We start from the raw sequence: 26,539 nt of genomic DNA, 5'->3' as shown, positions 1-26,539 counted from the left end.
TGCTCCGATGAACTCATAGCACTTGTTTCATCTCGACGTACATACTTCTGACGAATCCGACAAGCAGCAAAATCTCACCCCATTCACTGTTGATGTCCTAAGATACGTTAAAGCCTTCTACTCTAATAGTTTCTTCCCTGGGACTGCTAGACTTTGGAATTTCCTCCCCATTTCCATGCTCTGACAATACTAACATGCAGAAATTCAAAGCAATGTGAACAGATATCTCGCTTCTCAACCCACCCGCACAGTTTTCTGCAAGCGTAATCCCAAATAGTAGCCTCTTACGTTCAAGTGGTAATGCACCGGGTTTGGAGTGAAAAAAAGTTAAATAATCACATTTGAAACTAACAAAGAAAAGCAAAGGCAATTGTCGATATTGGAGAAATATTAGATGTAAGAGTTTCGATAACATAATTCTCGCAACGATTCGGCCGATGTAGTCTCCAACTTTCTTTGGTACGTCTTGTCGATAAAGGATAAAATGCTAAGTAATGTTTACGTTAAAGTGACAGTTTTCTAGGGGAGAGTTTTCTTCAAACATCAGTACAAGCGACATTAAGAATATCATAAGGAATCTGTAAGACTTGGGAGGTGACGGTGGTCTAGGAGTTGACGACACTGACTGACGACCTGGGTATCCCAAGTTCGAATCCAGTTCGTTCAACAAAAATCACTATCACTTACGATGTTGGCAACCTTCACGTAGGCCCTCTCGTAATCCCTCATGTCTTTCTAGAAAAAAATTCTAACTGCAAAAATTTCGGAGAAACCAATGCCAACAATAGAATCTTTGGATTCAGACGATGATGATAGTGATGATGATGATGATTTAAGACTTCTAATCGACACACAAATATGAAATGTCAGCAGAACATGTATTCGAAAAAAAAGAAGGAAACATGACAGTTCGACGCCTAAATATCACGCTGAAAGATATATAATCCACCAGAGAAGGAATTGTGGCGGCGACATCGCTATATCTATAAATAGAGAGTACATTGACTTTTCAAGAATCAAAACAATTATCGTAGAATCAATCTCAACAAGAACTCTTGATAAACACGATATCAAACGTAGTTCGCAGAAATTAACTTCTTTCATGAATTCTTTGTTTCTGGGAATAAAAGCATATTATTGTCAATAAGAGGTGAAGGTGGCGAAGTGGTCAACGACACCGACTGACAAGTTCGAATTCAGTTCGTTTCACATTTTCATTTAGGATGTTGACAACATTCATGTGCTTTCTCCCGGAAGTACTCAATGGCTTTCTCTAAATAATTCTACCAAGAACGATATCAGGGAAACCAATGCCAACAACAAAATCATCTGATTCATATTATTAAAAGCTGCTCTGGAAATTTCAAGATAACGATTGATAATCAATATTATTTTTAATATTCGAACTACTATTCTAATCTAGAATATTATACTCACAACTTTATGGCCGATGCAATTGCATTTATTTTTTTCTTCAAGTGCATCGTTTTCAACGTGAGAATCTTTATGTCGAATACGTGAATTACAGACTGAATTCTTTATTTAAGCCTCGGGGGTAGATTACTCTCGTTACGTGATCATGTAGAAGAGTAAAATATTTAATTGTTATTACATTCTTAGTTACCATCGCTTGCAGAAATGATCGAATCCGCAATCTCTAGATAATTGTCATTTAGAACTTAGTGCAACTCAGCGCTTTTATCCGATGCGCTACCTGTTCCCAATTGACAGACGCGAGAAAACTTCATTAGATATAAAAATTCCAAAATTCGGAAGTTGCAGAGGTTGAAACGTGGTGAGAATAACATCCAAATAATATAAATTATTTCATACTGTTTCGAACTAAAATAAGTATAGAATGATCGATAATTGCTTCGGATTTTCTTTTTTTTTTAGATGAGGATTGACAATTTTTCTCATTTGGATTACTGTTCTCATATTGAATATTATTCTTACGACGTTTCGACTGATTTAATATTCGAACTTCTTGTCAATAAAGTAAGTAATAATCAGGTCTATGACAATCTTCTAGAGGTTGAAGGTTCAATCTTTACTACTGCCAGTACTAAAAGTATAATTAATAATTACGTAATACATCTGGCCGATTATGTCTTACGGAACGTGAATGATCTATAGTCGTGGATTCGATAAAGATAATTGTCGACCCGAACCCGTTTCGCAACGAATAAAGTGCTGAGTAATAATTATTTCTAAGTGAAAATGTTCTGGGGGATTATCATTTAACCCTCAGTATAATTATATAAGTATTCTTTTCATTGATGTATTCTCAGAACGTTTCGGCCGATGTAACCGCCGACCTTTATCAGATATATCTTGTCGAACTTGGGAAAATTTATTGGGTTGGGGGTTATTTAGTTCTTTTTCACTAAAAGAACTGTGACACCAGGGTCGAAAAGTGGTATTGAGAAGTTAATGCCTCTGAGGATAATTTAAATATAATAAAAAATAGTTAAAATTTCTACCCTATGATAGTTGACGGAACGAGAACTATCTACATGCTTGGATTAAATCAAGGATTATTTTCGGAATTACGTACAGATTCCCGAGTTCGACATAACGATCTGCGAGTTAAAAAAAAAAACAAAAAACAAAAAACAAAAAACAAAAAAAAAACGAACAAACAAAAAAAAAAACGCACTCTAAAAAGGTCAGATGCCTACATCGGCGGAAACATTATAAGAATAAAATCTAAGATGAGACCAATAGTCCGGATGATCCAAATAATATACATAAATCAAACGGTAGCGTGAAAGCAACGCATAATCTTTGAATTGTATGGGTTTCTTTGTCTTACATTTGAGAACTTATCAATACTTTTCAGAGCATTTGATAAGCTTACAGACACGTCACAAAATATACGAAAAGTTATGAATATTAAATAGGAAGACAAAACTTCCACAACAGAAAGATAAGGATGGCTTAAGTTGACATTTTAGTTTATATTCGGAGCACAACATGTTGAGTAGATAAGTCAACCAATTTATGAATAAGTTATTTTGTTTCGTTGTTTTTACTGCATATCAACCCGTTCCGAGTTGTTGAATGCCGAATCTAGTAATTTTTGAAACAAAGTTGTAAGCCTCAGTTTTTTTAAATATATATCCAAATATTTATTCATCGTGTTTGGTTTGGTTGTTTTGTTTTATGCTTCATACTGCATAATCTCGTTGACAAATCAGTTCTAGTTAGATCACCGAAGTTAAGCAACGTTGAGCCTGGTCAATAATAAAATGGGTGACCATTTGGGAATTCCAGGTGCTATATGTACTTTCCGCTTATCTCGGTATTGCTTGCAGTCGCCCTGGACTTTTTGACACAGAACTCAAGCAGTGCCAGTACAGGAGAAGCATGGTTGGGAATTACGCAATTACCTTTCGATTACAGACGCAGCTACCCTTACAGGGAGTATCCTTTGTTTTTCGAGTCTGAGCGGGGGTGATTCTTTTCTGTTTTACGCTATATCAACCCCCTTTTTTGGGTATTTAATGCCAAATCTATTAATTTTGGAAAACAGATTTATATTGTACGTTATTTATTTCAAATATTTATCAATGGAGTTTTGTTTGGTTATTTAATTTTACGGCATATCAACCCCTTTCAGTTTATATAATGTTGAATCGAGTAATTGTAGGAAAATAGCTTTTCAAGTTCTTTATATGTTCACATATTTATTCATTGGGTTTAGTTTACTTGTGCTTTACGGCATACAACTGTTCATTGTCATTCCTAACGACATAGGAAAGTTTGCACATTTCAATTCGCGATGCTAGCTTATCCCGCTTAATTTACTCAAGTAAATACTGACAATTTTATTATCTTTCAATACATATAATCCCAAAAAGTTAACTGAAATGAAACCGAAAGTACTCGGAATTATAGCTATGCTGTATCTATCACCCGGTTCGAACATAAAACAAGTCTGAACAGAGTTTATCGAATTTCTACGAAGTTATATTAGCAAAAAATTGTCTATAATATTTAATAAAATATACCTAAAAGAAGAATAACGGATTATATATATATATATATATATATATATATATATATATAAATATATATATATATATATATATATATGTATATATATATATATATATGTATTGTGCGTGCATTTAGACAGCATTCTTTCATTTAAACGAACGCTGTTAAAGACAAAAGCACTAACACTGTACTAGATTCTGTATTATGCATGGTAAGGCGACCCAATAGGGTGGTCATTGTATAACCAACGTACCTTACGTAACTATTAGTTTTATTGTTGTTATAGGAGCTCCACTCTCCTGAGGGAGAGTTGAACTAATAAATGATGTTTGTTCTTGTGATTTGAGAGTAGAGAAGGCATTGTTTACTACAAGGTTTTTGGTTTTTAATTTTTTATAATAGATAATAAGTCTAATCTTATTGCTGTCGATTTAAATATTACAACATTTACAAAAAAAAAAAAAAAATAACTGCCCTTCTTTCGAAGTTAGAGAAATTCTTGTCAGCAACACACAAATAATACATCACGAAACCAACGTCAAAATACTTGAAGCTATATAAGTTAAAACGCAAAAACCTTCCATTAATCAACACATTCTAATACAGTGAAAACAAACTCAAATACGTGTTGTAACCTCCCTGACACTCTACCTGATCCAGCTCTGACCAAAGAACTGGCAACCTCTCTCTTCCACACTGGGTACTCACAACTCGTACGCATTCACCGCTACTCCTATATAAAAAACTTCCAGACCTCCTCGCGAATAATATTCACACAGCCTTCCTGATGATGTCTTCTTGGAAAAACGAAAAGCACCATCGCGACCAAGTTCGAACTACACATGGAACTTCTATTAATTCTTTCGATCTATACACTAATAAGATCATTAGAAAAAGTGAAAAAAAATAAGAAAAGGCCTAATCAAACGGAAACTTTCTGTTGCCTAAAACAACGCTTTCACACACACACACACACACGCACGCACACACACACACACACTTTCTCTGTCTATATGTATATGTATAATGGTTGTATAGATTATTTTCCTAAAGGTTAATCTAATTAAACCCGCGTGATTATTAAAGAGTGCTAAATGGACGACAGAGCTTATATATACTCTATCTATTATACAAACATTATTGGTTACATATGTGCATACATGTTTCAGTGAAATCCTAATGCAAGGAGACCACCTCATCAGACTAACAAAAATAGAGCGATATTGAAAAAGTATTGCTTCTATTTTTGGTCTGATCTTCTTGAATTAAGATTCTACTGAACCATGTATGCACACATGTAACCAATAATGTTCGTATAATAAACAGACTATATATATATATATATATATATATATATATATATATATATATATCTGTGTGTGCGTGTGTGTGTGTGTGTGTGTGAAGAATAATATGACGATTATCTGAACATTTTGCTACATATATCTGATCATGAAAAGTGTCCCACACGCCCGTATCTATTTGGGTGCGATATATTTGGATGCGAGTTGTAAATGTATACAGAAGTATGTGATAAGAATGCATTTCTGGCAAACTAATGTTAACATAAACCTTTGCTATTTACTTTAGTGTTGCTAATTCCAAATTAAGTTTAGAGTAATCAATCACGATACGACACTTAAACAAAGAATAAATAAAATTAACTGAGAAACAAAAAATAAAAGATGAACAGCTTCGATTGTTCTAATTGTGTAAATCTTCAATCTCATATATTAGTATTATTATATATGTAAAATGTATACGACAATTAAACTTGACGATAGTTAACAAGGGAATAATGTGTCTGCAGTATCCGGATGGGGTTAAATTTTGTTTGACTGACGCATATATGGAAAAAAGGGCGCCCAAACTTTTGTAAACAGAAAGTGAAAACAATTATTGGTTGAAAGAAACAGAAAGGCAGCGAGGAGAAATAAAATAAAGGACTTTAATTGGTGCAATTTCGAAATACACACTGCCTCATTATAAAAACGGTTCTAGAATGTAGATCAATGCATTTAACCTTATAATCAACTTAAAGAATTAAATACAGACGTTTCAGTTTTCAACAAAATTTTACACTATATATATGTATATATAAACACTGTGTATCACTTTATTGCAGTTGAACATTTTTTAAATTTCGAAATTGCTATAAAACAGAGAAATGAAATTTGGTACATTAGAAGAGCATAATAAGATGCCTTATTTCCCGGATTTTTGTAGAATTTGAACAAATAATTTGAAAATTATGCTAATTCTTCTATTTTCTGGTAATTTTAAGTGTGCATCACTTTATTGCAGGTCTCCCAAAACGCCTCGAAAGGGTCGATTGACAGCTCGTGAAAAGGAAAATGTTGTTGCATGCCATTGTTGCACTTCTCGTAGATTAAGCCAAGGAGCTTGGAACACACCGAAGAACATTGTCTTCATTCGTTGAAAATCCAAAAATCAAACCAAGGAAGGACAAAGACCCAAGGAAGTCAGTTTCTTTTCGTAATGTTAGAAAAATTCGCCGTCGACTTATCAAGCAGTGCCGCTATATTTGACAAGGCTGAAATAACTTCCTTGTCCAGAAAGACACGCTGCAATGCCTTAAACGAAATTGCAAGAAGCATTAAGCAAATAGCAAAACTTGTTTTAAACCAAACTCATGAGGAAAAACGTTTGACTTTGGCTCTGAAATACATGAAAACCAACTTTGAAAATGTTCTTTTCACCGATGAGACCAAAGCAACCATTGATGGATCAGATGGGTGGGCGAAAATTGGAGTTCTCTTGGATTCTCTACCTCTCATCGATTCCGTCATCAACAGGGAAGTCAGATGTCATATTTTGGGCTGGAATAATCTGCGATGAACTAATTGGATCATTTTGAGTGCCAAAAGATATCAATCTGACAAGCCAGTCTTATATTTTATTTTTAAATGAGCAGTTTTCACCATAGCTTGTGACCTTCTATTGGCGCGTCACCCTAAATTGATTTTTCTGCACAACAATGCGCCATCCAACTCACTCAAGACTACGACATCCTACCTTAAGTCATTAAGCTTTAGTAGAGAAAGTGTGATGACATTGCCACCTTGTTCTCCAGATATAAACCTAATTAAACAGCCATGGTCAATAAAAAGGTGAAAATTTATGAAAGAGGTATTAAATTTTCGTTGAAGAATGAAATTTGGAGGAAAATATTAGCAGTTTCCTATAGCATCACATCATTCCGAATCCACCAATTGACATCATCAGTTGACAAGAGGCTATTCAAAATGATTTTGAAGCATAGGAGTCATTTAACTAAATAAATATTTCCTTAAAATAATGTGAAATTCGTTCTTGTTTTTGGTTAATATTGTTACAGGATATGTTCTTTATTTCATATAAATAGAAATATGACGTTAGAATATTGTTTTATTACCGAAAATATACATTTTTAGAAACCAGCAATAAAGTGATACACACTTAAAATTACTAGAAAATAGAAAAATTAGCATAATTTTCAAAATATTTGTTCAAATTCCACAAAAATCAGAGAAACAAGGTATCTTGTTATGCTCTTCTAGTGTACGAATTTTCACTTCTCTAGTTTTCATAGCAATTTCAAAATTTCAAAAAATATTGAGCTGCAATAAAGCGATATACAGGGTATATATATATATATATATATATATATATATATATATATATATATATATATATATATACATATATATATATAAAGTGAAAGAGAGAGAAAGAAAGAAATATAGAGAAAGTGAGTGAAAAAAATAGAGAGAAAAGAAAAATGAGAGAAAGAGCTACAGAGCGATTAAAAAAAATGCAAAATGCAACAATACAGGGCAAATTTCGTCGATGTTTTCAATAAAAAAAAATGAACAATTCATTAAATAATGCATGACAATCTAAAGCGGGATGCTCAAAGCAAAATGCAGTGCATTAAAAAAATGATGATGCGTTACACCAAAAAAAAAAAAAAAACCCTAAATACGTCATTGCCTATTTTTGCTAGCTACCATTTCTGATGTTCTACTCTGGCTCTGAAAATCCGGATATATATATTTTTTTGCTAGATATCTGCAGATATGAAATATAGAAAGAAAAAAAATCAGGTTGATGGAAAAAAAAATAGAAAGATGTGACCAAATCCGGTGTAATCTTGTGGAAAACCAGATCCAAATGTTGCTGGAGAGATTAATCCTAATCTCCAGAATGTCTACCCCATCGTAACGTGCCGACCATCTTCGAGGTTCTCAGACACTAGAGGCTGATGTAGCTCTAAATCATGCCAGGATATTGATAGAATGCAACACAAGGAACGGAGAGAGAGATAGAGAAAAAAACTGATGAAAAGCACGAACAAATGTTAGAAAACTGACTACCAAATTTCTACCTAAAAAGCAACACTGTGTTCATTGCGTGTCGTCTTGCGGAGGTACTGGCTACTGGCAGGAACTCACCAGCGGTGGCGGCCGCCAATGGCCGCGGCGCATGGAACGAAGAAGGCTGTAGGACGCTGTCCGTTACACCGGTCCCTGTGGAATTTTGGAAACAGGTGAAGGTAATAGAATGTGCAGTTGGGATTGAGGGTTGTGATGGGTTGAAAATCAGACGTTGGGAAAAGAATGAAAGAAAGAAGGAACACGTGACACTTTACAAAGATCTTGGAAAGGTTTCACACGGAGGAGAATACATTATCAACACAAACGAAATCTGACAAACTCTGAGGTTAAATTGACGCACAGAATCGTCTGTACGTTTAGCGCTTCAAGACGAACGTTTCATTTGCATTTATGGTATAAAAGATATGGGTAGAAGATTGTCCCGATTTCAAACGTTAATTGAAAAGAAACATAAAAAAGAAAGAAAAAAATAGGTTATATCATATTTCCATGAATGTGATACCGGGACGCCATTACTGCATGAATTTCTGTATATATATATATATATATATATATATATATATATATATATATATATATATATATGAAGTACAAAGTGGTTTAGTTCCAACGAAAGAATAACGTATTTTAAAATACCAATATTTATTATTAAATCTTTGCATATTATTTAATATTTGCATTTCTACATCAAATAACGAGACGACTTAACAGACATTTCCTTTCAAAATTACAATATTATTTTTAAAACTACATGTTTTTTTTTTACAAAACAACAATGTTTTCTAAAAACAATTTATTTTTCTTAGCAATATTAGAAGAGAGAGCCCAAATGCTCGAAACGTTATAAAAATTTAAACGCCAAATAAAAAAAATATTTAGCAAAAAAACTGCAAAAAAAAAAGTGAAATATTAATAACAAAGAAACTAGAAAATATGCTTATTGTTTATAACTCCAATTCCTTATATATCCTTGGGGGACTTATATATATATATATATATATATATATATATATATATATATATATATATATATATATATATATATATATATAGTTTGTTGTTTATTTTTAAACGATATTAAGGTTAACGCCTCCGCCTCGGAGATCCGGTGTTTTTCTTAGAAAGTCGCCCATTTTTTATTTGGACGCATTATTTATTTATTTATTTATTATTTTTAAAAACAGTAATCTACGGACACGCGTGTTTCGGAGCTCCACTCCTCTTCAGCGTAGCTTGACTGTTGTTGGGATTCGAACGCTGACCTTATGTATTTCAGTCCAGCGCCCTAAACCATTACATTATGATGCAATAGACAATTTACTGTTTAGTTGTTAGCATTTATCTGTTTACGTGGTTTGTTGTTGATTTTTTAAATGGCATTAAAGTTAACGTCCCCGCATCGGAGATCCGGTGTTTTACTTAGAAAGTCGCCCATTTTTTATTTGGACGTATTTTTTATTTATTTACTTTATATATATATATATATATATATATATATATATATATATATATATATATATATATACATACATACATATATATATATATATATATATATATATATATATATATGTGTGTGTGTGTGTGTGTGTGTGTGCGTGCGTGTGTGTATAAATATATGTATATATATATACATTATATATATACATTTTATATATACATTATATATATAAATATATCGATAGTAAACATTCCTAAGCCATAGAAGTGTTTATTTATTTAACGTCTACATAGTTTTATGGCTTATTCATTAGAATTTACCACTCGTAAGAATTTACCAAACAAAAGGTCTTATTTTTCTCTACTGATTGTTCAAAGTTCCCGCTTCGTTTATCATTACTTATTCTTTTTCAATCCAAGGGAAAACTGTGAAATTTTTTCCCAGAGAACTTATATATATATCTAAAGATTGGTAAATTTCTACTATTCAATGAAACACGTGTAAGATAAGATAAATATTTAATAAATAACACTTCTGTGACTTTCGAATGTTTACTAATGATTAGGGCTAGGACAACAGCAACTGTTAAAAGGGAAGTAGTTAAATGAAACCCCCAAAGTGGGATTTCATAGTTTTGACTCTCGAGTGTGTATCCGTTAATATCTGATATGCTTTAATATAGAGTGATGTGGTTCTCGGTTTATTAGCTGTGTCCAAGTGTGTCGAGAGTTATGATAATGAAAAGAATATGCTGTTGTCATAGCCATACTAATGATAAATCTGCTCTGAAAGCGCAAATCCATTTTTATTGAGGTTAATTGTGATAATTTAGGAAAAAATATTAAATACATACATATTTAGTGCATATATATATATATATATATATATATATATATATATATATATATATATATATAAACCTGCATCTATATATATATATATATATATATATATATATATATATATATATATATATATAATCCTACCTACGTATACACACACACATGTATATATATATTATATGGAAAAATGCGCGCATGAAAAGTAATATTCTTAAGATTTTATTAAACCTGGAAAAGTAAAGGACAAGAAATTCAACCTGGAAAAGTAAAGAACAAGATATTCTAGTAAAGTAAAAAATAAGAATTTTTTAGACTTAAAATATTGCAGCTAAAAATAAAATTTGAATATTGATAAATATTTTATTTATTATTTGCATATGTTGTTTATTGTTGAGTTAGAAAGGGTGTCAGTCGCTGGATTGAACTTATTTCCCCCTATTATTTGCATATATTTATGTAGTGAAAATTGTTTGAATAAAATTAATTCATTAGTTAGTTAGTTAGTTAGTAGATGGAATTAATAATTTTATAATTTGCATAAAAATTAATAATTTTATTATATCATAATTAGGATCATTTAATTCTTTCTGACTCAACAATAAACAACAACATATGCAATATCATATATATAATACATATCAATATTCAAATTTTATTTTTAGCTGCAATATTTTAAGTCTAAAAAATTCTTATTTTTTACTTTACTAGAATATCTTGTTCTTTACTTTTCCAGGTTGAATTTCTTGTCCTTTACTTTTCCAGGTTTAATAAAATCTTAAGAATATTACTTTTCATGCGCGCATTTTTCCATATAATACATGATTTTTCCAGGCATTGCTATTGTATTAATATATAAATTTATAATATTTATTAATGATTGTCAAAAAAAATTAGCTCTCAAACACACATTTATGCAATATTTATCATTCAATTACAGTAGTTCCGAGCCAGCGTCTCTACCGAGACTGCGGTTCATGAATTCGTGATCTGTATAGAGCGTAAACTAACAAAAAAAAAAAAAAGATCGCACTCGGTGTCTTTTTAGATATCGTTGGAGCTTTTGACAACATACCCTTCAGTAGTATGTTCAAGTCGCTACGAGAACTCAATGTGCCACCAGTACTCATCCGATGGATTGAGTATATGGTGAGGCACAGAACAGTTCAAGTAGAACTACTGAGGGCAACTGTTAAAAGGGAAGTAGTTAAATGAAACCCCCAAAGTGGGATTTTATCACACCTTTACTATGGAACTGTATGCTGGATCCTCTTTTAAAGGAGTTTAAAAATAGGAATATTTATGCCCAGGCTGCTGCTGATGACATCGCAGTGCTGGTAGCGGGTTCAAAAGCATCATTGGTAATATGCATTGCCAAAATGGGACTACATTTTTCATCAAATGTGATAACGAAAAATTTGAGTTCATTCAAAGAATATGTATATCATAGAATTCACTAATATTTTTAATCGATAAATTCACCATTTTTTTTGCTATAAAATCATAAGGAGAGTTAAAAAAAATAGTTATTAAAAAAAAAGTTCGGTTTTTTAATTATAAAAAAATCGATACACGGGATTGAACCTAAAATCTTTCCACCAACCCCCGGTACTCTAACCGTTACGCTAACATGTCATATTGATAAAATCTCAGTAAAAAATATTTATATACAAAAAAATTTATGCAAAATAAAAATAAAGCGTTAGTCACTTATGTACTTACTCTCCTGTTTGTGAACCCACATATTTTGTTGTAACTTTTTTTCTACTGAACCAATTTTCGAATTTTTTTTTCAAAATGTAGCTAATGAGGTGTTCTATCCAACTATATAACCTGTTTGAAATTTGGTTGCGAACGGAATTAGTATTGTGGGTTTGAATGTGTCTCGATTCATTCAATTTCGGACTTAAGCATATATTCAACCACTACCGTGGTTGAATGATATATATATATATATATATATATTGTAAATGTTTTTTTGTTTTAGCTTTCAGGTAATACTCCACCATAGCCTCTGCGCGGAGTGTAATGGAGAGTTGCATATATTTGTCGCAGAAGTTTCTTTCGAAAAGATTTTCCCTTCTGTCATCATGATCCCGCCAAGGAAGAAAAACAATTCTTACTTTGGTCAAACATTGTCGACTTCAAAGAAAAGTATCGGACCGTTGTAGAAATGGAAGTGTAGCGTTTCTGCCAGCTTCAATGCCTTCCAGACATTTGGCACCAAAGCAAACATCTGCCATGCACATTTCCGTTCGAAGCTTTCGCAGTCTTGCATGTGTCTCTCCACATGGGTTCCGTACGAGAAGTTTTTTTACGGAACTAAACGAAAGAGATTATTAAATTCGCACGAGTTTGAGTCAGAACATTCACAAGGACAGCTGCTCTCGTGATCTATTATATAAAGGAAACATCACAGCAACCACCAACTGCGGTTATAGATCTAAAGGTGTCAGCGGTTAAACCGATGGGTTAAACCGACTTTATCCGAAAGAGGAAGTATCACAAGCGGCCACTAGTCGAATATCTATCCCGGTCAAAAGAGATGACGACGTTACTGTTTATCAATTCTTGCGAGTAGGTGTTGAATTCCTCTTCCATACATCGCCCGCTGTTCCCAAATGGTCATCTATCTGGTACTTGTTAGAATCAACATTGCTTAACTTCGGTGATCTAACGAGAACCAGTATGTCAACGTGATTATACCAAGAGTAACTGCAGACCTGCACCAGGGATGTGACGTTATCTAAGTGGTTAACGATACAGATTGGCAACCTGACGGTGCTAAATTCGAATCCAGTTCGTTCCACAGAAATAATTTTACTTAGAAATGCTAGCAAACTTTTACAGAGTTAATCTCATAGGTAACCGGTGTCTTTCACTAAATAATTCTAACTAGAAAGATATTGAAGAAACGAATGCCAACAATAAACGCCGACAATAATTAATACGAAACGATTGGATGATGCTTAGAAGCAACAATTACAAAAACTGCATCAATACGGTGGTCACTTAAGTAAACACTTCTCAAAACAACTTGAATCACATAGACATGCAACTATCTTTTATAGATACATATTTCTCCCCTCATTATTATGCGATTTTCTTTTTTTTTTTTTTATTAAACTTTGAAATCAGAACAACCTTCCATACTATACATTAAAATTTTTTTTTTTACTATTATGTATATAAATATAAAATATATAATATTTTTACTATTATGTATATAAATATAAAATATGCAATATTTTTACTATTATGTATATAAATATAAAATATATAATATATTTTACTATTATGTATATAAATATAAAATATATTTTACTATTATGTATATAAATATAAAATATAAAATATATTTTACTATTATGTATATAAATATAAAATATAAAATATATTTTACTATTATGTATATAAATATAAAATATAAAATATATTTTACTATTATGTATATAAATATAAAATATATAATATTTTACTATTATGTATATAAATATAAACAAGTAATAAACAAATAATTTCATTATATTGAATTGGCCAAAAATTATTTCGCTTATTATGACTTGTTTTGCCTCAAAACAAACAGTTATTTCAAACAATGCCCAGTAAATGTGTATATCATATTTTCACCAATTACAGTAACCATTAAAATTTACACAAAGTAAATAATCTGAAATGTCTTCCAACATCCAGTTATATCGTAAAATGTGAAGTGCTTTAACATTTCCTTCCTTGTCCCATTATATCCTGTGTATATTTAGGAAAATATATATATATAAATGTAAAAAAGGTCGTTACGTAAAAAAAAGACCCCGAAAAATGTTTATTTCAATGGAGTTTGGTTTTTATGACTTAAAATCGTTTTTAAATATCGCTAATGTGAGAAAAAACATAGAAGTTAAATTTTAAATATATGGCACATCTCTAAGGTTGAAATGTATAAACAAAAAAACGTTGACATTAAAAATATGTGGGTAGCCTATAAAGTAGAATTTACGTTGTTTTAATATAGATGTAAACAAAAGTTGGAAGATTCAATGATGTGAATAAAGCTAACTTGAATAATATTTATATCCATTTAGTTACTTTACTTATTAAAAAAACAACTTTTAAAAGCCATTACTTTGCCAATTCCGGACGTCTTAGATAATATTCAGAAATTAACGACTCTTACATTTAAAAGAATGGTTACATTGTAATATATGAAAGAATAGTGCATTTAAAAGATATCTAATTTATATTCAACAAATCTCTACTTAAGAGTAGTTAAACCATTGATTTTAGTTTTACCGGAGATTGCAGTATAAAAATATAAGTTAAGGTTCTTTTTGATTAGTATTAGTTTGCTGATTAAGGAGTCATCAACGAAAAATATTTATTACTCTATATTGATAATAAAAAATAAAAAAAGCATTCTTTCCTCTTTATAGATGCATCACGTATTTATTTAAATATTAATTTCTATATTTTTTCACATCAACCATCTTGAAAAAGTTTTTCCCGATAATTACTAAACGCCGGCGAACTTATAAATAATTTTCGGATTTCCTTTTATCAGTTTTTATTATGTTCGATTATTAATCACCATATATTAGTTATACATTGTATATAACAAATATCTCTCTGAAAATTTTGGTTGATTGAATTATATTAATACAGAAGTTTGGATTCAGGATATAGCTTAACAGTTTAGAGCGGAAACATAAGTTTTAATTCCATATATTCGAATGTTAGCAACGAGTAAACATTGCACAAAGAATATATTCCCAGACAACAAAAGTTAATTTAATCACCTTTTCATCTTCATCCAAGAATCTTTGATGTAGTACATTTCATGATAATTATTTCAGTCTAGCTGGCTTTACTTAAATCAATTTCTTCGAACCGAGCCGTGGTCGCCATAATTACATTTGAAATGTTATACTTTTTTCTCCAAGATTCTATTTTGAAATAAATGTCTTCTGTAAGTAAATCATAATACAACCTCTTCAACTCTCAGTCTGTATTAATATCGTTATTGATTTCAAGTCAATCGAATTCATTATTGTGGCCATCGTCGTCATTTTAATAAATTACAAATATTTAATCAAATCGAGAAAACAGCGGATAGAAAATTGTTTCACCAAATTCAGATTCAATTCTATAGATTAATTCTACATCATTCTGTGAATGGATTTGAATCATTAAAGATCCAGGAAAATATAATCACATTTTCTGTATTGTTAATCGAATTCCTAATTTAGATTATTTGTAAGTTTCCCTCTGGAGTCGCTTTCATTCTTAACACACGCATACACCTCTCTCTCTCTTGCTCTCTCTCTCTCGATATATATACATATATATATATATATATATATATATATATATATATATATATATATATATATATATATTGATAAGAACTGACAATTTGTATTATTTGGATTTACAGACTGCTGTTCTAGTCTTGAGTATTATTTGCGCAATCTTTGGATCGAGGTTACCTGCGAACTTTTTGAGAGATTAAAGCTTCAGCCCTCAGTGCTATGAATACAATTGCGAATTACTTAAGACTTCTAACACAATTACTTAAAACTTCTGGCAGAACGAAATTCCATATATATTATCAGGTTTGGCGGAAATCTTCCCGAGTTCGACAGAAAGATTCCCGCGTTCTATACATTAAGGACGCCGGAAGTTTCGTGGGCTGAAGCTTTGTGAACATATAACTAAAAGGTGATAACTGTTTTCCGAATAATCAATCTGCCTGCTTCCCTCCGGACTACAACTTGGATGTCTTCAAGTCTAATGTTAACAAATTCCTAATGAACCGCCCCCCTAATTAAACACTTCATAAAATCTCCTCACTAACGTGATGTACTTACAATAACCCTTATCCCTGAGTGGCTTCCGGGCCTTGATAAGTGGTGATCACTGTGTAAAAAAAAAAAAAAAAAAAAAAAAAAACAAGCAATAGTTTACTACCACGATACTGTCATGTCTTGTTTTCAATATGCTTTTATTCTTAAAGTTGCTTTACGTTGAGGCATCTACTCTGATCCATCCTATATCAAGCTTTCTTGGACGCAACAATTATATGCACACACACACACACACACACACACACACACACACACACACACACACACACACACACACACACACACACACGATTTTTAAGATGGACGAAATCCGACGATATAAAAAATAGATTTAAGGTGGAAGGACCTGAACGCTCAACGTTTTGCGAGCTTTTTCAAGAGGGATAGTCATTGACATTAATGACCATCCCTCTTGAAAAAGCCCGCATAAATCGGCCGAAACGTTGAGCGTTCAGGTCCTTCCACCTCCAGTCTATTTTTCATAGCGTTCAGGTCCTTCTACCTCCAATCTATTTTTCATATATATATATATATATATATATATATATATATATATATATATATATATATGAAAAATAGATTACATATATGTATATGTACATATATATATATATATATATATATATATATGAAAAATTGATTTCATATATATATATATACATACATATATATATATATATATATATATATATATATATATATATATATAAAATAGATTGGAGGTGGAAGGACCTGAACGCTATGAAAAATAGATTGGAGGTGGAAGGACCTGAACGCTTAATGTTTCGGCCGATATATATATATATATATATATATCCAAGTTAGTCAACGACCCATTCGTTGTATATCAACTCTCATTTTGATAACCATTGAAGAATTAGAGCAGAAAGTAACTGGCCACTGTGTGTTTTGGATCACATCTGTACAGACTTGGTCTCTGTTTTCCATTTAAGTGAATGCCTATTTTTTTTTACCGACTTACGCGCGTTTTGCAAACAAAAACGAAAAACATTGTCTTTGGCTGCCAGTCGAAAATGATCAAATATTAATAAAAATCTACGCAGTATTCTATCTTTGTTTTGGTTATTTACATAGTAATTATGGAGAATACAAAGATTAAGCTTTCCCATGATTTGTTTAGTAATCTTCCAACCTAATTGTACTTTCGTATCTAGCCATTCAATAATATTTTGAAGCGTATAAACATTATTGTTTAACTTTAGGATAAACAATATTTACAAACTGTTTTATAAATCAGCGTTTTTAAATTGCATTGAAAGATTGTCCGTTTTGTTTTTAGTCAGGGTCTTAGTCTTGTCAGTTAAACACTTAAAATGATGACTTGAGAAATTTCCTGATTTCAGATGTCGTTGTTTTGTGAAGAAGGATCTTTTTCCTGATTGTTATATTTAAAGTAAGTTTTATGTCTTTTACTTGCCGTTTTTCTCCTTTTCTGTAAGCACATTTGTTATTTTAATTTTATTTTAAAACACTGATATCCGATCGTCTCTGATGAGCATCCAAATGGATTATTATTTTAGTTATGCGAAATGCGTCTTAAAATTTAAATAAATATAGGCATTCACAGAAATAAAAAATAAATAAACTAAAATTATTATTGATTCTTTCGTTTGGTCATTGGCATGCAACAATCCAGCACACACACACACACACACACACACACACACACACACACACACACACACACACACACACACACACACACACACACACACACACACACACACACACACACACACACACACACATATATATATAACATATATCAGACATCAGGCACACAAACAGAAACACATATGTGTGTGTGTTTGCGTGTGTATATATAAAGACAAAATTCTTGGCCCTTTTAAGTTGGGGAAGCGGTTATATCTTTTATAAACATCCAAGCCCCTTGTTTTGATTGTATTCCTGCTTAGATCTTCAAAGTCAGAAGCGACTTTTCCCTGACTCGCACCAACTGTCCACTAAAATATAAAAATTTAATCCAATTTTAGTGACATTGTCATCGTCAAAATTTACAAAAAGGAAAGGCGATCGATTGAAATGCAAAACTACAGGGTATCTCTCTTTTGGTTGGAAAGGTTCTTGCACGAATACTGAGCAAACCGCCTCACCCATTCGCTTCAATTGTTCTCCCATAGACACAAGCTGATTTTCTCGTGAAACTACAAACATCATTTCTATACGTCAACTCCAGGAGAAGGGCAGAGTACATGATTTTTATTCATTAGACTAAGGCCTTTGATTCAGCCTCTAGACATTTTGGGATATTCCGATAAGTATATCGCGATTATCAAGAACTGCAACAATGTTTGCCAAAGTAAGCTCCCCTGAACATGTGACTTTGCAAGTGATCGGGCGTCAAGCAAGGCTGTGTTATTGTCTCGATACTGTTCAGCATGTTCGTAACAGCAGTCACACGTGGGCGTAAACATTGTCTTTTTATGTACTAAGAAATCACAGATTAACAGGACCCATAGGTCACTCGAGGATAAGAATTAGTGATTTTTTCAGGAGGATAATGCAACAACAATATAAGGATTAGTAACTTCAGACTGGTGAGAAATTTTTAAAAAAGGCGGCGCAACAAAAACAATGGATTTGCTATAATCAGCCTCTTTCATTGTGTATTCATAGACAAATAGTTATTGGAATGAACTTTGATCTGGGAAGTTCCGTTTACTTTTAGGTATATATAGGTAGAAAAGAAAATTATTCGCAGTACTTGTAGCTAAACGTTTTTTTTGTTGTTGTAAATGTTCACAGGGTGGAATGTTGCAAAGAATCGCTATTAATTTTAACAAAAATAATGGTTAAAAGTAAACTGAATGGAATTTTTAAATATTGATTTAACGTCTACCACTCATAGACACAAGCGTAAGTATAAGCAAAAGCGATAAGCATAACCATATACACATACACATTGACATACGCACGCTCACGCGCATTAATATAGTTGTATTGATTGTTATATCTATAAGTCTTCAATAGTTGCAGTAAAATATATGTAATCAGCACCGAAATATAATCTATAGTGCGTGGACATTGACAGTTTATCACGAAGGACTTAAGGACAAAGCTTTAGCTCGTCATGTGCTGTTCGAATTTATTTTTTGCATGCATCTATAAAATTATTCCAGATTAATATTTTCCAGAGGTGAAGCAACCAATCAATTGTTAACGAGGTTCATACAAGAGTGCTCAATATCGAAGAAGAGCAAGATATACCGTTTTATTTGTTTTTACATAAGCATTACTATGTCGCTACACATTCATAAGCATGTTTCGGTCAGTCAGTTACAAGTAACTAGACGTCTCTTCAGATGAAATCACAAAAGCAAAAGTAGAGTCCGCAGGAATAATAATAATAATAATAATAATAATAATAATAATAATAATAATAATAATAATAATAATAATAAGAAATATCGTCTGAAGAAATCTCTAGTTACTTGTAACTGGCTGACCGAAACATGTTCATGAATGTGCAGAATGAATATGTAAAACAAATAGAAAGCATATATATATATATATATATATATATATATATATATATATATATATATACTTAAAGCTTTTGCCGAATATATATATTAGATTTTTGTATGGCTAGGTTTCATTTCTCTTATCTGTTTGCCTGTTTGGTACCAAAGGTACTTTAACATTTTTATGCACCCCTATTCCTATGTAAAAATATTAACATATCACAAAATAGATTTGAAAATAATTTTAATACGTTATTATTATTATTATTATTATTGTTATTGTTGTTGTTATTATTATTTTTGTTATTATTATTATTATTATTATTAGTATTGTTGTTGTTATTATTATTATTATTATTATTATTATTATTAACATATTTACTTATTTATATATATATATATATCAATATATATTATTAATAATAATAATAATAATAATAATAATAATAATAATATATATATATATATATATATATATATATATATATATATATATATATATATATATATATATATAGTAAATTGATTGTGCGCATTTTCTTTATTTGGGAAATACATTTTCCACTGGAAAGTGATGGATTAAATAGCTGTATTATTTTAAACTACCGTATAGTTTTAAACTTCCAAAACAGCTACATAACAAACAGCTGATGATCCCCGTTTCTACTTACCAATTTAATTTATGATTCTTTTTTTCACCGTTATGTAGTTGAATTCTCTTTTGTAATTATGGATTTCCTAGTATAAAGTCAGCTTATGCAAGTGCGAAGAGTACGATATATAGAATTTAGTTAGTTTTTCCCCAGGAATTTAAACTGCATTATATATATATAATAAGATTATAGATACGATACAATAAATATGGGTGTATATGAATTTATCTGTCAGTTCAATAAAGACAAGCATAAATACCCGTTGTTTTGTTTTTTTCCTTTATTTTATGTTCTTATAATTCATCTATCTTCCTTCATTGTTTGATTTTTATTCTTATGTTTGTTGTACATTTCTTTCATAATATATTATAAGCTAGATGTCGCGTTTCCCTGTCTGTGAAACATAGCTCTCTGATCCTTTTCTGATGAGAAGAATTAGGCTTCGAAATGCCTAGATATCAGGAATGTTTCTGTTTTTGTTTTCCCTTAATGAACGGACAAATAAAGTAACGTATAATTATTTGATCTTATCTATAATTTCATTTTATGTTTATGTCGCACTGCCATAGGTGTAGCTTCTTATATCCAGATAAGTCTCTATATAAAGATTCTATCCATATTCTTTAAGCCCATATATATATATATATATATATATATATATATATATATATATATATATATATATATATATCTATAAAAACAGAGATGTGTGTGCCACAGACGATTTCTGATTGGTTAATCCAATAATCACATCTCCTAAAAAACTATGGTTCGTAGGCTCTTAACTTTACCATAAAATATTATGGCTTTATTTATTGTCCATCTTGGAAGGGTTTAATTTTTTCCTAACTTGCGATTTACAAATTAAAAAAATACGAAACTTACAATCTAACAATCGAACCTCCGACATCACGGCCGCCATTATGAAACTAAACCAAAAAAAAAAAAAAAAGCGCCTTCACTCGTGGTCTTTACATTTCGGGTTTGGGTACTTGTGCAGTTTTCCATTGACATTAAAAAATGGAAATATTTAAAAAAAAAATATATATATTGTACGTACTCGTCATGGGATAAAGTTTTCCTACAGAAAAAATCACGTAATTTCATCAAGTAGTTATTTTTTTATAGCGAAAAAAGAAAAAAATCAATGCTACAAGCGAGTCATTATTAATTAAACAGAAAGTTCAAGTAGGGGGATTTCCCCCTTTTTTTTTATAGCGAGGCCAAATTTCGCGAATTTGGCCTTTTTTTAAAGCAGTTTGGCCTTCAAATTTCTGTTTGGCCTTTTTCTTCACCGATGAAATAAAAAAAGCAAATAAAAACAACGCAATAAAACTTTTAAAAATACGGCACACTTTTGTTGTTCTTGTTTGTTTTTTTTGGTAATTTTCCTTATTTTTTTTATTTTTTCAAGATAATACTATTAAATGGACACTATTATGCCAAATTAGCCCCCCCCCCCGAAAAAAAATGCACAAAAATTCGAGATTTAAGGTTTTGACGAGATAATTAAGCGAATTGTCCGGACTATTGCGAGAGAACCATCCATTAGTTTTTCCTGAAATTTTGCCACAAATTGTATTTCAATACATAGATGTGCATTGTAACAACATTTTTTAGCCGAAAATTCCCGTTGCGTCCCCAGATTTCATCGGTGAAGAAAAAGGCCAAACATAAATTTTGAAGGCCAAACTGCTTTAAAAAAAAGGCCAAATTCGCGAAATTTGGCCTCGCTATCAAACGATTTGACCTTTGAGAACTCTGCCAAACTCCTCCTACAATTTTGGGTCTAAACACGTGATATTTTAGATATAGATTCCTTGGACATGGATCTAACTTATTACCTTTACTTGATCCCTAAACAATAAATGTTAAGAAGTCATAATAGGGGTCAAAGTTTAAAAAATTGACCGTTTTTTTTTTGTCAGCATTAACCTCAAAACACCTGGGCAACGCCGGGCACCGATTGCTAGTATAATATAAAGCTGAAGTCTGTGTGTGTCTGGTCACGAATAGGCTCCTATATGGTTGACTATTATAGAAAACTGATCACATATAATGATAGAAGATGTATCGAGACACAGGAATTGGTACATTTGATCTGGAATAATGATGGTTCATTAAAATTGTGGGGTCTGCGTACGCGCCTGATCCAGAAAGTGTGAAAAAAAAAATTAAAAAAAAACGTTTACAAGTGTTTTTGATATTGATGTACATAATAATACTTTGATAAGTATGTTTTAACATAATGGAAATAGGCACAAACTTTAAATAAAGACTTTTCATATCAATCTGTGTAAATATACTTTGATAATTATGTTTCAGTTTAAAGAAATATGGTATAATAAAATTATGGGATGTTCGTTCGCGCCTCCATAGAATGGAAATATGTCACAAAGTTTAACAAGGTTTTTTAATATAGATCCACAGAATGTGGATGGTATAATAAATTATGGGGTTTATCTATTTTATTTTTACTTTCATCATATTTTGCTTTGGTTTTGATACCCCCAAATTCGAAACTATCTCTTTACAACCCTTCCTTTTCATAACCTATCATACTTTCATAAATCAGAGTCCATTTTCTGTAGGCTGTTTTTGGACCCAGTCAACGGCGGGTACTTTTGCTAGTATATATATATATATATATATATATATATATATATATATATATATATATATATATATATATCCATTGCCATATATATTTTATAACTTACTATATATATGTATATGTATATATATATATATATATATATATATATATATATATATGCATATATATATATACAAATATACAAAGGGCGAATGAACTCTTTTTCTGGGTCTACGGCCAACTAGCACCGTGTATATTTGTGTGTGTGTGTATATGTGTATTGGGGTAGAGAGGGCTCCCGTAAGCCGTGGTGAAGGCAACCTTTCACGGAGAAGCAAATCTCTAATTTAAAAAACCATAAAGCGGAAGACCAGTACCCGCATTAAGCTGGTCTGCAGTTTAATTTGTTGCTGGCTATCTTGCTCTTGCTTGTTGCTGGATCTCAACATTTTGAACCGAGAGAGAGACTTGGCTGTCGTACAAAGCTAAGACTCTGTAACATCATATTTGTATAGATACTCACTCAGACATTTGGAATCATGGATTTTAAATGTCTGAGGGAGTGGCACTCGTCTGACAAGACGTTACAATCATCATACATATATATATTCCTAAATATTATTATTAGTAATATTTTCTGTTTTATTAATTTTTTAAATTTAATTTTTAATAATATTACCTATTTATTTGTTTTTTCTTTCTCTTTTTTTATGCGTATCGACAAGCGGTTTATTTATTTTGGTTATATATATATATGTTGTGTATTTAGGCAACATGGTTTCATTCAGACCGATATTGTTAAATAGCACTGAGTGGTTTTAATAAGCTATCTTTATAATGTTTCCATTTTTGAATGTCTTATGTCTCGGTCGAATTTGTGTAGAAAGGTTCCGTAGTCGTTTTTGTCCATCTATTTTTTTTTTTTGCTTTTTTTGCAAGTACTTTCAAATTATTTTCTTCTGTCTTTTTCAGGCAGTTTTTGATTATTATTGTTTCGTTCAAAATCTGGATGCTTTATATGCTTCAGTCCAAATTATATTTAAATTACTTGAAATGGTGAAGCGTCCCGTGTGTAAAAAAATTCAACCTAAACATAAAAATGACAATTCGAAAAACGGAAAAATGAAAACAAAAAAAGATCATTAAGCAAAAACACTCCGTGCTATTTAACAATGTCTGTTTGAATATATATATATATATATATATATATATATATATATATATATATATATATATATATATATATATATATATATATGTAGAAATATATTTACTTATAATATATATCAATACTTATTTAAGAAGCTCAATGTAATTACAGAGCAATATAGAGAATAAATGACAAAAACTTATATTCCAAAATTCAGGAAGTTGACCATCTTATAATTTATTCCTTTAATTCAGTTGACATATACAATTCTTGACAGTATCTGTTTCGTAGTGATTGATTTTGCGCTTCGAAACAGATACTGTCAAGAATTGTATATATCAAATGAATTAAAGGAATAAATTATAATATGGTCAACGTAATGAATTTTTGAATATAACTTTTTGTCATTTATTCTCTCTCTCTTTCTCTCTCTCTCTCTCTCTATATATATATATATATATGTGTGTGTGTGTGTGTGTGTGTGTGTGTGTGTGTGTGTGTGTGTGTGTGTCTGTGTCTGTGTGCTGTATGAATTTTATCTGAAAGATATGTTGTTTTGGATCGGACCCAATTTCGTTTCGCTTATAATTTGTCAAAACATGTTTCAATAATTCGTGCCCAAATTCATCCAGTGACGATCTCATTAACGAAAGGAACAAAAGTTCTTTTTTCTTAATGTGATTATCCTAATCCTAATATATCTGCCCATTCACCGACTCATTTATCCTAAATAAATCACCAGTTCCTTGATTTTCTAAACGTTTCTGCAAAAATCGCGTATGAAAACTTGTATTTGAAGGAGATTAATACCTTACAGATGTTAGGGAAATCCCGCCAAATAGAGAAACAGTTAAGAAATCAATCCTCGCGAATGACTATAATCGGTATTAGCCGCTTGAACAATTGTTATCTACACACGCGCATGCGTTTCAAAAGCCAGAATTAATCTAGCAGTCGAAGGTTGTATTGATCGTAGAGATGATGCATTTTGAAATCGATATGTCATCGCAAGTGTCTGATCAACCCGGATCACATTCAGTAGTCTGTTATATTTGTAGACTGATGCCGGTCACCAGCTTCAGAGGGCACTAGGACCGCATTTTTATACAGAACCTGGTATTCTTAAATGTTCACCTATCTAAATATTAACCTATTTAAATGTTATCCTATCTAATTGTTAACCTATCTAAATGTTAACCTATATAAATGTTAACCTATCTAAATGTTAAACCACTTAAATGTTAACCTATTTAAATGTTAACCTATATAAATGTTAACCTTTCTAAATGTTAACCTATTTAAATGTTAACCTTTCTAAATGGTAACCTATTAAATTGTTAACCTATCTAAATGTGAACATATCTAAATGTTAACCTATCTAAATGTTAACCTATCTAAATGTTAAACCATCTAAATGTTAACATATTTAAATGTTAACCTATCTAAATGTTAACCTATTTAAATGTTAATCTTTCTAAATGGTAACCTATCTAAATGTTAATATTTAAATGTTAACCTATTTAAATGTTAACCTATTTAAATCTTAACCGATCTAAATGTTAATATTTAAATGTTAACCTATTCAAATGTTAACCTATCTAAATGTTTACCTATTTAAATCTTAACCTATTTAAATGTTAACCTATTTAAATGTTAACCTATTTAAATGTTAACCTATTTAAATGTTAAACTTTCTAAATGTTAACCTATCTAAATGTTAACCTAGTTTAATGTTAAACTTTCTAAATGGTAACCTATCTAAATGTTAATATTGAAATGTTAACCTATTTAAATGTTAACCTATTTAAATGTTAACCTATCTAAATGTTAACCTATCTAAATGTTAACCTATTTAAATGTTAACCTATCTAAATGTTAACCTATTTAAATGTTAACCTATTTAAATGTTAACCTATTTAAATCTTAACCTATTTAAATGTTAAACTTTCTAAATGTTAACCTTTCTAAATGTTAACCTAGTTAAATGTTAAACTTTCTAAATGGCAACCTATCTAAATGTTAATATTGAAATGTTAACCTATTTAAATGTTAACCTATTTAAATGTTAACCTATCTAAATGTTAACCTATTTAA

General features: G+C 30.9%; 1 protein-coding gene across 14 annotated transcripts in view; it reads right to left on the bottom strand.

Moving 5' to 3' along the window:
• Window positions 1-26,539, bottom strand: part of LOC145295882 (SCY1-like protein 2) — a 681,757-nt gene that overhangs the window by 45,437 nt on the left and 609,781 nt on the right. For 5 of the 14 annotated variants that reach the window (XM_080141631.1, XM_080141623.1, XM_080141625.1 and 2 more), the window contains exon 16: window positions 8,457-8,531. The exons of 7 other annotated variants lie outside the window; for them this stretch is intronic. In XM_080141631.1, coding sequence (XP_079997757.1) covers window positions 8,457-8,531 — 75 coding nt within the window. Of the gene's footprint in view, window positions 1-8,389; window positions 8,532-26,539 lie in introns of all 14 variants that reach the window. 2 more of the 14 variants (XR_013869903.1, XM_080141636.1) reach the window with 1 other exon arrangement.

The sequence above is a fragment of the Euprymna scolopes genome, chromosome 16 (assembly GCF_053919585.1).
Source record: "Euprymna scolopes isolate OS-2025 chromosome 16, ASM5391958v1, whole genome shotgun sequence".
NCBI lineage: Eukaryota > Metazoa > Mollusca > Cephalopoda > Sepiida > Sepiolidae > Euprymna > Euprymna scolopes.
The sequence above is the reverse complement of the archived record's forward strand: the minus strand, read 5'-3'. Positions and strand labels throughout refer to the sequence as shown.